Source organism: Phoxinus phoxinus, assembly GCF_949152265.1.
Source record: "Phoxinus phoxinus genome assembly, chromosome: 12".
NCBI classification, from domain to species: Eukaryota; Metazoa; Chordata; class Actinopteri; order Cypriniformes; family Leuciscidae; genus Phoxinus; species Phoxinus phoxinus.
In genome coordinates, this window is record NC_136887.1 from 26,993,742 (window position 1) to 27,008,368 (window position 14,627).

General features: G+C 36.3%; 1 protein-coding gene across 2 annotated transcripts in view; it reads right to left on the reverse strand.

The window, feature by feature from the left end:
* Positions 1-14,627, reverse strand: part of ldb2a (LIM domain binding 2a) — a 51,569-nt gene that overhangs the window by 3,276 nt on the left and 33,666 nt on the right. Inside the window, exons 3-8 of one of the 2 annotated variants that reach the window (XM_079630616.1) lie at positions 14,246-14,418; positions 11,366-11,488; positions 8,938-9,021; positions 7,282-7,405; positions 5,609-5,662; positions 4,822-4,955 (exon numbers count right to left, since the gene is read on the reverse strand). In XM_079630616.1, coding sequence (XP_079486742.1) covers positions 4,822-4,955; positions 5,609-5,662; positions 7,282-7,405; positions 8,938-9,021; positions 11,366-11,488; positions 14,246-14,418 — 692 coding nt within the window. Of the gene's footprint in view, positions 1-4,815; positions 4,956-5,608; positions 5,663-7,281; positions 7,406-8,937; positions 9,022-11,365; positions 11,489-14,245; positions 14,419-14,627 lie in introns of both variants that reach the window. The other variant, XM_079630615.1, reaches the window with a different exon arrangement.

Genomic DNA, 14,627 nt, shown 5'->3' on the forward strand with positions numbered 1-14,627 from the left:
AGTTCAAAAGATAATTTTGGTCCCAGCATTAGCATCAGGGAAGTGAATTTGCATTTAGCGTGGTTATAGTAGACTGCATTCATATCCGTTTTGCTGAGACGCATTAATGTGGGCAAATATAAATGACATGTGCATTTATAATCAGACACCAATCAGTCAAAATGCAAAGTGAGTAACTGTAAATATAGGCTGACCAAATTACTGCCGCAAGAAGAAAAAGTGCACATGGGAAAACTGAGGAGTACTAATATATTTTATTTGTTATCTTTTTGCACTTTGTACTGTTAATCAGAATGTTCTGATGAAATGCAGAGAAACCTAGTCAAGTGGATGTGCATTTTTTTTCCCACTGGATTTGTTGCTTTTAATTAAAATGTCTAAAATACATTTTAAAATAAATGTATTTTTAATTTTTTTCCCCCACAGGATTTGTTGCTTTTAAGTAAGATAAATGTATCTAAAATACAAAGCATTAAAAAGTTTCTAATGAAACATTTATGCAGTCAAGTTCTCTAGTGTTATAATTTGGGCGAAGCTAAACTGAAATGTGTAGTAGTAGTGTGTGACACTTTAGTATGACATTAAAATTAATTTATTTTTTTACAACAGAAGCAATGAAATTGAATGTCAGTGTGCCTATTAATCATTGTGATTGCATTTCAAATGCAGTTTAGCATTTAATTCAAATTTCTGCAAATGGCAAATGTGCTATCAGCCCAGTAACACTTTAAAATAAGGTCAATTCGTAACATTAGCTTATGTAACAATCACCTAACAATGAACTTTACATCATTTATTATGTTGGTTATGCATACAGTACCGTTCAAAAGTATGAGTCTGGTACAATTTTTTTAATGATTTCGAAAGAAGTCTCTTCTGCTTACCAATGCTGCATTTATTTGATCAAAAATACAGCGAAAACAGGAATATTGTGAAATATTATTACAATTTAAAATAGATTTAACATTTTAAGCCATATAAATTTAAAGGGATTTCACCCAAAATGTTTTATTCTGTCATCAATGACTCACCCTCATGTCGTTCTAAACCCGTAAGACTTTCGTTCATCTTCGGTATTTAGTCACATAGTGACTTTACATTTTTGGGTGAACTAACCCTTTAACTTTAGTTAATGTATTGTGAACATTCATATATTAACAATAGTAAATGCATACATTAGCATTATTCTAGAGGAATAAATTAAATAAAAAAGTTAATTGTTAGTTCATGATAGTATAATGTTAACCAATTGAACCTTAAAAGTAAAGTGCGCCTTGTTTTCCTGTTAATTCTCTGGTTTCCAGCTGTGCGAGTCCTCGTACCCTTCACACTCCTGGAGCTGCTCACTTTGCATAACCGGTCTCGTGATTCAGCTCTTTTACTGTTGCATCTGTGTTTATTTGAGCGATGGCTCTCGTGTCGTTTCGTGAGGGGTTTGGCTGAGACCCCAGAGTCACTGTCAGTCCTTCCCACCCCTCTGCTTCTTAATTACTCTCATTCATTAAGGTGGGCTTTTTGACTAAATAACAATATCCACACACTGATTTGTCAATTTGCATAGCTAATTAAGTCATTAGCTGAAATGTTACCGATTAGACAAAAAAAAAGAAAAAAGAACGGCGCTTGCCAACGAGCCTTGAATTTGCCATCTGTTTTTGAACGGCAACTGTCGCCCTGCAGTCTGGGTTTTAAACCAGGGGCCAGGATCACGCACACACGCACACACACACGCACGTGCTCAGGCAACCTACAGGTTTCCAGCTGGTGGTTTGACGAAGAGCTCTAATTGCTATCAAATGGAAAGGCTGTCCAGTGCTCTTGTCTAATTAGATGTAGCCTGTGGCTAAACCCACACTGAGCCGCCCACAGCTAAACAAACAGACTACCTGAATGAATGATCCCAAACTGGCTCAGCATCATCTGGATCTGAGCTCGAGGTGCACAGAAAGCCCTCGTTTGAGCTGGACATTTTTTAAGACTGGAGAAAATTTCAATCCATTCACATATCCAGGTATGTTACACACGCACAACTATCCAACTTGTTATTATACTATTGAAATCATAATTTCAGGCCAAAAATATGATCACAAGAGGGCACTGTTGTAATACTGTTGAACACAAGACCCCCTCCCCAACCCGGTGATCACATGATCAGCTCATTGTGATTGGGCTCACGTAGGAGGCCGATCAGGCAGCATGCGATGACTGCACAGACAAAGCCAAGTGGCCACGCTACATATGTAACCAGCGTGTTCCTCTCCACGACGCACGGCGACATTGCTTACAATGAGGCTCGCTGCTTCGAATGAGGAGTAAAATGAAGAGTGTTGTGACACACACCCGTATGACCACAACCACACACACACACGCACACACACACACACACACACAGGATCTATATGATAATAAGTGCTGGCACAGAGCCAGTTGCTCACACCAACAATTTTCTCACTGCTTGTGTGAATGTGTCTGGTGTCCTTAAAATGATGGACACTGGCTAGATACAAGCAGGACAAAATATATGCAATTAAAGTCACCTACACACACAGAGAGAAATTATATATATATATATATATATATATATATATATATATAAAATGTTATATGGTCATATACATTAATTTTTAATGGAATTATATGGAATATTTGTATATTTATACACACGTATATCATACAAATCTGTTATAACTAAATCTAAAAATTAAAATAAAACATAAATATTATATGAAAGGCTACACTTAAAATGTTTTAATTAAATGAAAATTAGAAAATTAATAGAAATATATTTCCAAAACTAATAAAAAAAACTCAAAATGTCAAGGGAAAATTAGTAAAACTTACTCAAAATTGATAAATAAATAAATACTATAGTAGTATATTTGAAATGCAAAAAAAACTAACAGATATACAATATAATTTTACTATACAATTAAAAATATTTTTTAATCTTTTATATAATACATTTATTTTTTATTTTATAATAATATAATATGAATATAAATAATTGACTATATATTAGCCATTGTCAGGTTCACTAGATATTGGCATTTGATTTTGAAAAAACAAACAAACTAAAATCATTTTAAAATAAATATTTTTTCTGTATTCTTCTGGAAACGAAAAACTAATTTTTAGCCACCAGAGCATGTAAGCAAACAGCTCTGGTTTTGACAGACTGGGCTGGAACACTTCTCTTTAATCTCCTCCATGGCATTCATGTATCCAAGTGTCCCTGAACTCCAGGGGAAAAGCCACGCACTACAAATCCCATCATCCATCTGCAAACAAATTTACCGCCTCACAATACCACTCCCCAAAACAGCTTTAGCACTCGTGTGTTGTGCGTTTGACCCTGCGGTGTGCAAACTGGGAGAACACATCAACCGCTAGAGTAATGCCTGAAAAGGAAGCCTGGGGGATAAAGAGGCACTCTGGGATAAATGCCTCTGTATTGGGGTTAAACACTGTAAGTGGGTAATATAGGAATTGAAAATGAGGGCTAAGGAGTCTCTCTCTGTGAAGGTGCTGAGAGTGTATTTACTTTGGCATTGGAATTGAATAGGTTTTATATGTGTGTCATGGCCCAAAACTTAAACCATGAACAAACTAATATCACATTACTATAGCACCATTAGTTGTTAAAGGTGCAGAATCAATACAGATAAAATACAGTTTAAAGGTATTAAAAGTTCTCTGTCAGAAATCTGTCATTTATTCACAATGATGCTGTTCCAAACCTGTATGGATTTCTTTGGAACACAAAAAGAGAAATTTTGATGGTACTTGTAATTGCACTATTCAATGCTATTACAATAAAACACCATAAAAGTATTCATACGACCCATGCGCTATAATATGTCTTCAGTTTTGTGTGAATAGACTGAAATTGAAGTCATTATTCACTGATAATCCAAACATTCAGTGTGCCGTTAACCATTGCAAACTTATCACTGAATCAGTTGAATTTCAGAACCAGGTTGACTGAGTCAGATTTATAAACAAATAATTCAATCTGCTTTTATAAAAATAATCAGTTGATTCACAGAAAAGATTCGACTAAAAATAAAGTTTTTTTTTATGAATCGGACGTTTCTACTTTTTGCATGAACGTGCTCAAGGAGAGCTATGGCGAATACCAATATTTATATAGCGCAGAAGTCATATGGACTACTTGTATGATCAGTTTTTGGTACTTTTTATGTAATTTTGGAACTTGACGGCCCTAGTCATCATTAGTTTTCATTGTATATTTATCACACATGCACGCACGCACACACACACGCACGCGAACTGTTCTTTAAATACAATTTATATATATTTATTTAGTATATATTTTTATAATATATTTTATCATATGCATATATATTGGCTATATATTGAGCATTCTTTCGATACTGGTATCAGATATTGAAAATAAAACTTTTTTACTACTAAAAAGCTGAGCTGAAAGAAAAAGAAATAATTAAGACTTTTATGCAAATAGATAATTTTCTCCAAAAAGATTCAACTTTTGGGTTGTACGGTAGAAACAAAGTCATGTGGGTTTTAAATAACATGTGGATGAGTAAAAATGACAGAACCTTTCATTATTGAGTGGACTATCCCTATACGGCATATTGTTTGTCAATAACTCATCCCTATGAGTTATTGCCAAACAACTGTCGGAGTGAATCAAAACTACAAGCGGCACTTAATATGTGTTTTGACAGCATAATTATAATCATATCCTTAAGAAAGCAATCTGAGTAAAATAGCATTAACGTTTTTGGATGGTTACAATGTGTGTGTGTGTAAATAAGAAGATTTGATGCTTACAGGTACCTGGCTGGCCAGAGTGAAGTTGTTGGCAGGGCTGCGTTTCTTGCCGCCAGCGCTGTTGCCTAGGCTACTGTTAGACGCACTGCTGGCGGAGTTCTTCCTCTTTCTTCTCTTGGTCGTGGTTTGTCGAGTGGGCTCTGCTCTCCACCAAACACACACAGACGAGAAGTATTAATAAAAGACAAACGCACACATCCACACTCACAAACATGCCACAATGCGAGTGCATGCACACAGAGGAAGACAAAAGACTTTTCCAACATATCAGAGCACACAAACACACATGGGCGATTACACAGGGAAACAAATGCATCATGCTTTTTTCTTTTTTTTTGAGAGAGAGAGAATCAAAGAGCATTCAAACATCTCCCAAGACATGCACTAGTAAGAAAGAACCTCTGCTTTCATTTGCATAAATGCTCAACAGTGCGCACTGCAGTCTCTGCAGCCACGCATGCACGCTTATATCATTAATGTCGAAATGCTGTTTATTTTCATTAAATATCACAGTCTTTAAAATGAGATTTATAATCCTGGATAACTTATGTAACACATTTATGTAACCGTTTTAAAATACCTTTTAATGAAGAAATTAAACAATTTTGATTAAGTTTTAGTCAAACAAATTGCCTATTTATAGTGACTACTGAAATATCAACCTGCAATATCTCTCTTTTTATGCTGAGCATTCATGATTCAAACAGAGAGGAAAATGTATTTCATAGGTTTCCATTTAGACACAGAATGAGTTTTCCCTATTAGAAGATGATTCAGAAGACGAGACAAGTACCTTTTTTGTGATTTGTGGGGAAAATTTCCGTTTTGAAGTTCTGTGGATGTCCAGCTGAAACCATATCCAAAGCAAGATTTATTTTCCAGATAATACTTATAATAAATTAAGTAGTTATGCATATCCAAGACCAGAAGACATATGCAAATGTAAATGGCAAGACTGCTGATAACAGCAGATTAAAAAAGATAAATACTGTACATATATCACTTTAATTGCACAATCAGGGGGTTTTATTCGAACATGCAGACATCTTTATCATAAATTAGTTTTCACACTTTTTGTAAATTTACGAGATTCTAAAATAATACGATTTCTTAAAATAACAATACATGTTTCTTGAGCAGCATATTAGAATGATTTCTGTAGGAACATGTGACACTGACGACTGGAGTAATGATGCTTAAAAATGAGCTTTACAGGAATAAATAATATTTAAAATACATTTGAACGGATATAAATCAGATTAAAAACATTAAAAAATAAAAAAATAAAATGTTTCATAATATTTCACAATATAACTGTTTTTACTGTATCGTTCATCAAATAAATGCAACCTTGGTGAGTATAAGATACTTCTTAAAACTTTCCAAACCCTAAACTATATAAAATATACATACAAATAAAAGTTAGCTAATGTTGAAAATAATGTTCTGTACAGCCATGTATTGTTTTTATTATATTCATTTAATTTCAGTAAAACAATTAAAATATTTGGCACATTGGAAAATAACCTTTATTTTTGTATTTTTATCAGTGCAAGTGTGTGAATGACGTACTAAAACGCACTCACTTCCACACATATACATATACATGCGAAAAAAGGGCCAAAAAAACTTATCAGTGTTTAAAGACAACCTTCTTTCCTTCCTGTTCCTGAACACAAATGCTCACCAGATTTTAAAAGAATGGGAGGAAAGAGGGAAGCAAAGCTAATAAGGAAACGACAATTACAGAAGATCCACTTGGATACGAATTGTGAGAAGGCCAGTGCTGACGACTAACAAGTGGACGAGGGTCGTACAGGGTTTCATCCACAGGGAGCGGATGAAGGATGTGTTTTCAGTCTCATACATGTCATGTTGTCACCGTTTCGATCATAATGTCTAGTAAACCCTTTCTGTGTTCTAAAGACGAGTTTAAATCATTGGTATTGATTGATTTTACCCCCTGAGGAACATGCGAGCGACATGCAAAGGCGTCAAACACAAGATATATCTACTGATGCCTAATCCCTTCGTCATCTGCCAAATGCAGTGTTTTTAAAGTCCCCCTGTGGTGAAAATCAAGTTTTCAATGTCGTTTATGTCTATGTGGTGTTTTTAATATGCTTTAAGACAAACCATGTGCAAATTCATAAGTCAGCACCATTGCTGAGTATTTTCTTCTTTAAACTGGAAAAAATACAGTCTCAAAACCATGGTTTTAAATCGCCGGTTTTTCATACGTCACAAACTACCTTGTAACCAATCACGTCAACGTGCCGGCGGGCTTTCCCAACATTCCCACTCGTTTTTAACTGATAGGTCCCACCGAAGAGCTGAATTAGAGCTTATATTCCCAAAGACCATGACGTTAAACGCACACATCCGTGAGGATCAGATCAGAGCACAAATTACTGCCATTAGGAGAGTCCCCGTCCCGTAACACAGTGGACAGTGATTTGCTGTTACCTGGAGGGGCCACCATTCTTTGCCACTTCTGGAACAGACAGGTCTTTAGGCAGTCTCTCGGGCTAAGGTTGTAGGTCTTGTGTCGAGACATTAACTCTTGCATCGGCTCCAGAATGACACACAACTGGAAGAAACACATAAACATGAAACATCATCAGTTACTGTCAGTTTACCCATTTTAAAGATTTAACAATATTAGCATTTAAATCACACAGCGGGTGGCCTGAAATTCACACGGATACGCACACACACACAAATCATTTCCCACTGACAGGATCGTATCCCAACGCTGCTGTATCCTCTCACTTCCACAGGTCCAGGGAAACAATCTCTGGATCCGGGCCCACAGAGCAGGGCTATTTCTAGTCTGAATGTGAGGAAACCTACAAGCTTCCTTGTCCATCTCGCCGGACAGTGGTCTTATTGCGTCCGAGCACAGGAAACATCCTCGTGTGGATCTACTGATAAACGTGCTGAAACAAATGCAGTTTTTTCAGGCGATGCTAATGAGTCACTTTTACGAGGTATTTTTACAGCAAGCCAATGCAAGGATCGTGAGAAATTACCCCGGAGAGAGGAAAAATGATCTTGTTTACGGGAATTACAGTGCACTGCTAAAATCCCAGAGGTTGACCCCTCAATTAAGTCAGTCAAAACAATTATGAATGATTAATTTTTTTCAAAACCGAATGAGTTTAAGTTTTTTTTATTTATAATAGGAACATATGACAGTATTTATACGGTATACTGTATATAAAATACATGATGGTATATACTACTCTATTATGCACCATGGCTGATCATGTGCAGTGAAAAAAAAAAACAGGTGCAGATTTAGCTCAGGGCGCATAAACTTGCTGTTACAAGAGCTGCGTATAATCCCAATTTAATTCACAATTCAGCTTAGGCTGCACCACTGCATTTTAACTCTGCGTTTATAAGTGAGACTGTGCGTTTAATGCGAGCAACAACAACAGCTGAGAAAGACACACTCAGTGGGAGAAAAAAAACGTTGAAAACCTTGAAAGGGCCTTTTTTTCTTCGCTTCTCCCAGCAGCTCGCGATAAACAAGTTTGTGTTTTTTTTGCTGTGCTCGAGCTCAGTGCAGAGAGAGACCCACAATGCCGCACCTCAAACGGGAACGCTCATTAATGTTATGCTAATTCTCTCTATCCAATTCATTTTCTCTCCCTCTCTTGTTCTCCCATTTGCAAAACGGAGCTGTCACTCACACTGAAATGACGAGAATAAACAAAGCAACCATGAAGCTGGCTAATAAATTCTGAGCAGTGTTAACACACACACACAGACACATTTAGTCACATATAAGTGTACAAATTTACATACATATTTTACATTACATTTTTCAATATCTATGCACAGTCTAAGAATAACAGTAAACCCCCACCCCACATATAAGATATTTTAAGTATTTCTGCTGTGATTATGACAAATTTCTCTTGTTTTTGTATTGATATATAAATAGACAGATATGGATGCATGGATGTTTGCTGAGGGCCCCTAGTGGTCCCTGGGCCCCTGGTTGAGAATCCACTGGAATACAAAATTATCATCTGATACCATCAGTGGACGATGGTATCTTCACAATACTTTTTTGTAAGGGAGACTGAACAAAATCATTTTAGTTCTGCTTACCCTGAGGTAGTTGAGGGTGAAGTTGGTCAGTCCCATGCGGGTGATGTTTTTCGAGAGCTGCTCCAGGACTTGAGGGTCTTGTGCCTGTAGGTGGACAAAAAAGGAACGTTATCACTTAATACAACCTCCCCCCAAAATCCACAGCATGTTATCGACCAAAAGCAACTCATATGGCTTTTCTAATGCTTCATTTATGAGGCCCCAGATATTCATGGTTATATTCAGATCTATATTTTGAATATCTATGGTGGTCTATGGTGGTTGTAACACTGGAAGAGCTGTTATTTCTGTGTGCTGTAGAGAGTCTAGTGATGCAATTTATCTGAATCACTGTGATTATGCTGAATACATTTTTGATTCAGATTTTGGGCATTGAATCAGGGGTGTGCTGCAGCTGCTAATTAATATTGATTGACTAAATGTAAATTGAAATGTTATAGTGAATTCCACTATGAATTACAAACTAATGCAGTTTTTGTTCTTACTGGTAAATTATTGACCATATTCATCAAGGTAAATTGTGTAAAGCAGCATGAGATGATTGACATAGCAATGACATCAGCCAATCATTGAGCTCCTGCCACTTGGTCGGGGCAGTGTAAACTAGCAGAGTAGAGCAGGGGTATTCAATTCAATTTCCACGTGGTCCGGTCTCTATATTTACTTCCCAGTGGAGGTCTGGACAACACATTTTGTAGAATAGTTTTGTAGAATCTTGACAGCAGTAGTACTTTGTAAAAAAATAAAATAAAAATCTAATTGGATATGAATATTAAAAGGTAAGATGAGATGTTTTATCAGGCTATTACTATTTTTACACTACAGTGTGTATGGCAGAAGGTCATGTGACAGAAAATACTGTACTGTATGGGGGTTCAGGGTTTTCCTCCTGAAGTCTGGACCATTTTTATATTTAGCTTAAAATGGTATCTAAAATACAAACAAGCAATGTACATAATAATCAAAACACTCTCTTCTTGAGCAGAAAACAGTCATTCTAGTCATTTAAAAGTTTTAGTTGTTTCCTTGCCATCAACAAATAATTGTCCCAATTATAACATTGTTTATTATGAAATGCAATTGACATATTGATTAATAATGTTAAATGTAGATGAAAAAAGTCTTATAGAAAACTTGTCTATTTGAACGGTTGGAATAATATGATAAAAATAATTGTATTTGCTGCATTCTTATTTTCGGCAGTGTTTAAGAGAAAATATCAATCTATTTTGCTGCTCACTGTGTTTCTGCTACTGTTGTTAAAATACTGCGTCATCTCTTAAAGTGTCGATTTAGCGGGAGAGAGAAGCAACACGCAAAGAATGGACAGGGCTCGAATTAAGCTCTTGATAAAACGGATATAGCGCCTAAAGATCATTACCATACACGACCCTGAGCGCTTGTGGTGTGTGTGCTGCTCTGGTTTTTTTTTTAATGCGTGGCTCACTTTGAACTCTAGAAACGGTTAAATGGTGCTACCGCTGTCAGTATGTCTCATGGTCCGGTTGTAACCAGGCCAGGGTCCGGAACCAGACCACAGTCCGCTTTGAGCATCTAAAACACGGTTCCTCCAATGTGCTCATATTCTCATTAGCCTTGATCAGATGAGTTTGACTCAATTTCTTTGCAGCTTTACCCATGTGTACGAGAATGAGTTGATCAAACATGCTGCAGTAACTTTTGCACTATCCTTGTCAAAAATCTTTCAAAGCCTTTTCTCCTTCATTCACTCTCTCTCCCTCTCCACCAGAACACATGGCCCCAAAGGGCCCAATTTAAGAGCATGTGAATTTTACAAGTTGCTGTGAACAAACTTTCTAAAACTACAGTATCTCTACAGAATCTACAAGGGGGAGTGATGAGTTAAAACTCAAATGTGATTTAAAGCTAAATATATTGCTTAAAAAGCAATGAGTCATTAAAAATTAAGTTTTATAATGAGAAAATATGACCACCAGGTTTTCAGTTGCTTAATTTCCTTAATCGCAGTATGTCTGCAGTGCTCATTAATTACTCAATTAAAATTACTCATTTTATTTTTTGATTGTGCTTTAAAAAATATATATTTTCCATCCAAGGCAGCTTTGATGTTTCATAATAAACATAAAAAAAGATTTCTTAATTTATGCTATATGTAAAATAAGTATAAAGCATAATTATTCTATGTTATCAGTTCAGTTTACACTGTTATTTTAAACCGTAGTAATATTTCACATTACTGTTTTTACTGTATTTTTGATCAAATAAATGCAATCTTGATGAGAATGAGCCTTTCAAAAATAAAAAATAAATCATAAGTTTGAATGGTAGTGAAACATTTGAGTTAAGAACCAAAGATCAAAAAATGAATAGCTTTGCAAAATAGCTGATATACTGCACACACATGTGGTAGGAACGCCCTAGGATGGAGAGATGATATCAAACTCACGTGCATGGCTAGAATGCTCCGTGGGATGAGTTCCCGATACTGTCTGATGTTGAAGTGCCACGTCTTGATCCTCATCAGATCATCGAAGGCAAACTCCAGAATCAACCTGCCCTCCGTACACACCTGAGAATGCAAACATTGAGAAATCTATGATGATGTCTTGAAAGACTACAGTCTGCTGATATGTCCATTGTGTTAAATGTCTCTCTCATCGTGATGAAAGAAGTTTAAAGAAATGTGCAAACTCAGAGAGTTTCAGAAGGCATCACCTAAACGCAGGTAAGATTTATACAGTCAATTCAGATATTGTGTCAGAGTAGTTCGACTTTTCAGAGTTTCAGAGCTATTTCCTAATAAAAGGTGTTTATGTTGTATACCTGAACTGAAGGCCAACGAAATGGAAATACTTGAGACGAGCTTACACAAAAACAAAACAACAAAATGCTGAATACATGCAGAGGTCATAAACCATTAGCAATTACTAAAAAAAAAACAGGATGAGAAAAACATTTTGCTGAATTTAGAGCTGCGCTACTCATAGCCCCAATGTTCTGTTGCTGGGGCAACCGGAGGATGAGGAGGAGGAAGGGGGATTGGGGGGGTGGGAGCGTCAGCTGATTAGTTGGCATGGCAACGGCAAAGATGTAATCCCGCCAGAGCCACTCTAATCAATGCCCTCAGCACAGATGGTCTCTGGAGGATCAACAAGAAAAGAGGCTGGCGGGAGAGCACAGCGCCATCACATGACCACACTCTTTCACATTCTCTCGCTCGCTCTCCCCTCTTTCATCTTCTGTATGCTTTTCCTACTCTCTGCATCGGTTTTTGCTTGTTTCACTCTTTTCCCGTCTCTCCTTTTTTTGTCCGTCTTTCCATCCCTTGTTCAGCACCATCGCTCGACACCGCAACATGCTGAGGAAAAACTAAAAGCGAAGTGAAAATGAAAGCATCTGTCTTTTCCTCTCCCTCTATCACTGTACTGCTCCATATCTGTGCTTCAGGATGTGTTTAAAATTTCAACCGGTCTAGCCAATCATAAGAATATTAAAATATAGGGGCTTCTTCATAGGATTATATGTCCACAAGAGGATATACATACATACATAACAGAAAAAAAACTGTCATTACCATGTCATTTTCATCACATCATCATTTCAATCTCCTTATAAAGCTAATTTCATAGCTAGCTTTTTATGTATCCTTAATACACACACAACAATACAATTAAAAAGCTTGATTGCCAATAAAACACCATGGAATTTGTTTTGACAAGTTGGTTTACAAATGCACTAACTTTTGAATAAACTTTATGGGTGAAAAAGTTGTTGAAAGTGACAGGTGAAATATGTGTAAACTAGGATATTTTCACACACTAAATATTGAAATGGCTTATGTTTATTTTACTTTTTGTTTAGATACTTTTAAACTAATAATTTAATATTAACTTAAATGTTCATAGTTTAAGCCAGTAGTCTGGCTCTGGGATAAGAGTAAACTATAATCTATAGACAAAAGCCATTTAAAAAGTGCCAAAAATAAATAATGAAATGAAAAATAAATATATATAATAAAAAATAAAAATAAAATAAAAAAATTGATACAAAATTGTTACATTTGTACAAAAAGAAAAAAAGTTAAATCTGTCAGTTTTTATGACCCTGGGACATAAAAAAATAGCCTGTAGGAGAAACAAACTATATGAATTTGGTTCTCCACTCTGAACAAATACACAAATGACTACAAAATATCCACTATCATGTTTTTGACTATTTCTCTGAATGCAGCACACGAGTACAGCTGAGATTTTGTAATCAGTTCCTCAAAGACTAGTGGGTCTCTATTCCTCTGTATGTCTGTAATAAGTACATGGACTCTTGTATGGATTAAAGTGGATTAGTCCATAACAGTATGTGGAAATAATCTAAAGTGCTTGATGGACAAGGCAGAAACGTACAATCTGTAGATAAGTGGTTTAACCCTCTGATGCATGATGTCCACTACAGCTGACAGATCGTTAAAAGTCATTTTTTTAACCATTCAGGGTGTGACATTACACCGAAACCACAATGGGCCGATGACCTTTGACCTTTTTTCATAATTATATGGCTTTTTATTATTATTATGTAAGACAGCAGGAATTCAAGCTGAAAAAGTGATGAAGCATCCATATCTTATATTCCAGATGACCCAGACGGCCTGACCGAGGCATAAACATGTCAACAGGGAAGTGACTCTAATAAAACCAATAAAAGTGATGCCATCAACCATGTTGGTCTGCTTTAAATCAATTGCAAACTGCATATTTAATCAGTAAAACAGTTAGCGGACACCTCATTTAGTCTCCCCTTTCAAATGCAGATCTGTATGATATGTAAGATATGCTTGCTTTTGTGTCCTTGTTTTAGTGCATTCAGACAATGAAGAAAATGAAATCTCACCAACTTGATTTTATTATGTGTGTTTTTGTTTTACCATGACTATGAAACCATTAAAAAACTGAAGTATATGACAACACACAGAGTGAGTACTGAGTAATAGATTCATAAAGAGCTTTCTCAGCAGAGTCCAAAGCATGACAAATATTTCACGAGTATTCTTAACAACCTCCACCAGTAAACACAAAATAATAGCTGTGATTAAAGTAGTAAATTATCAAGCCTGCCATGTTTGTTTGTTCTATTAGACAGTTTACGTGTGTCAGATGCTCCTTCCACTGAAGTTACAACAATGAGCAAAAATGCACAAGAAGAAAAACGTTTTGTTGACAAAGAGCAACTCATCATCTCGTCGCCTATTCGTACATCTCAAAACTCTCTGTGTTTTGCCAGGATAGGACATGGTCTCTCTCACACACACAACACACACACACACACTCTTTACCTTGGTGAACATGGGCTTGCCGTGCTGTGTGACCATGGTGCACTGATCGCAGTCTACAGTGATGCAGGAGTTGTGGAAGGACTCTTTGGAGTGTTTCAGGATGTAGTAGAGGTCTGACACACCACCCTCAAATACCGTGCTGAAGTAACGAGGGATGAGGGTCCGCCCGATTGCTGAGGAGGGAGATAAGATGTCATTTACATTGCATTTCATTTTAATGCATTACTAAATGACTCCAAATGTCTCAACATCTGTTAATTTCTCACTATTTGTTGCGCTACATTATTAGTAAAGTAAGATGTTGATCCCCACATCCAAGCCATTTCTTGGAACTCTTAAGGTCCTTGCACACTGAGTCCGAAATTTTCGCATGCGTTTTTTC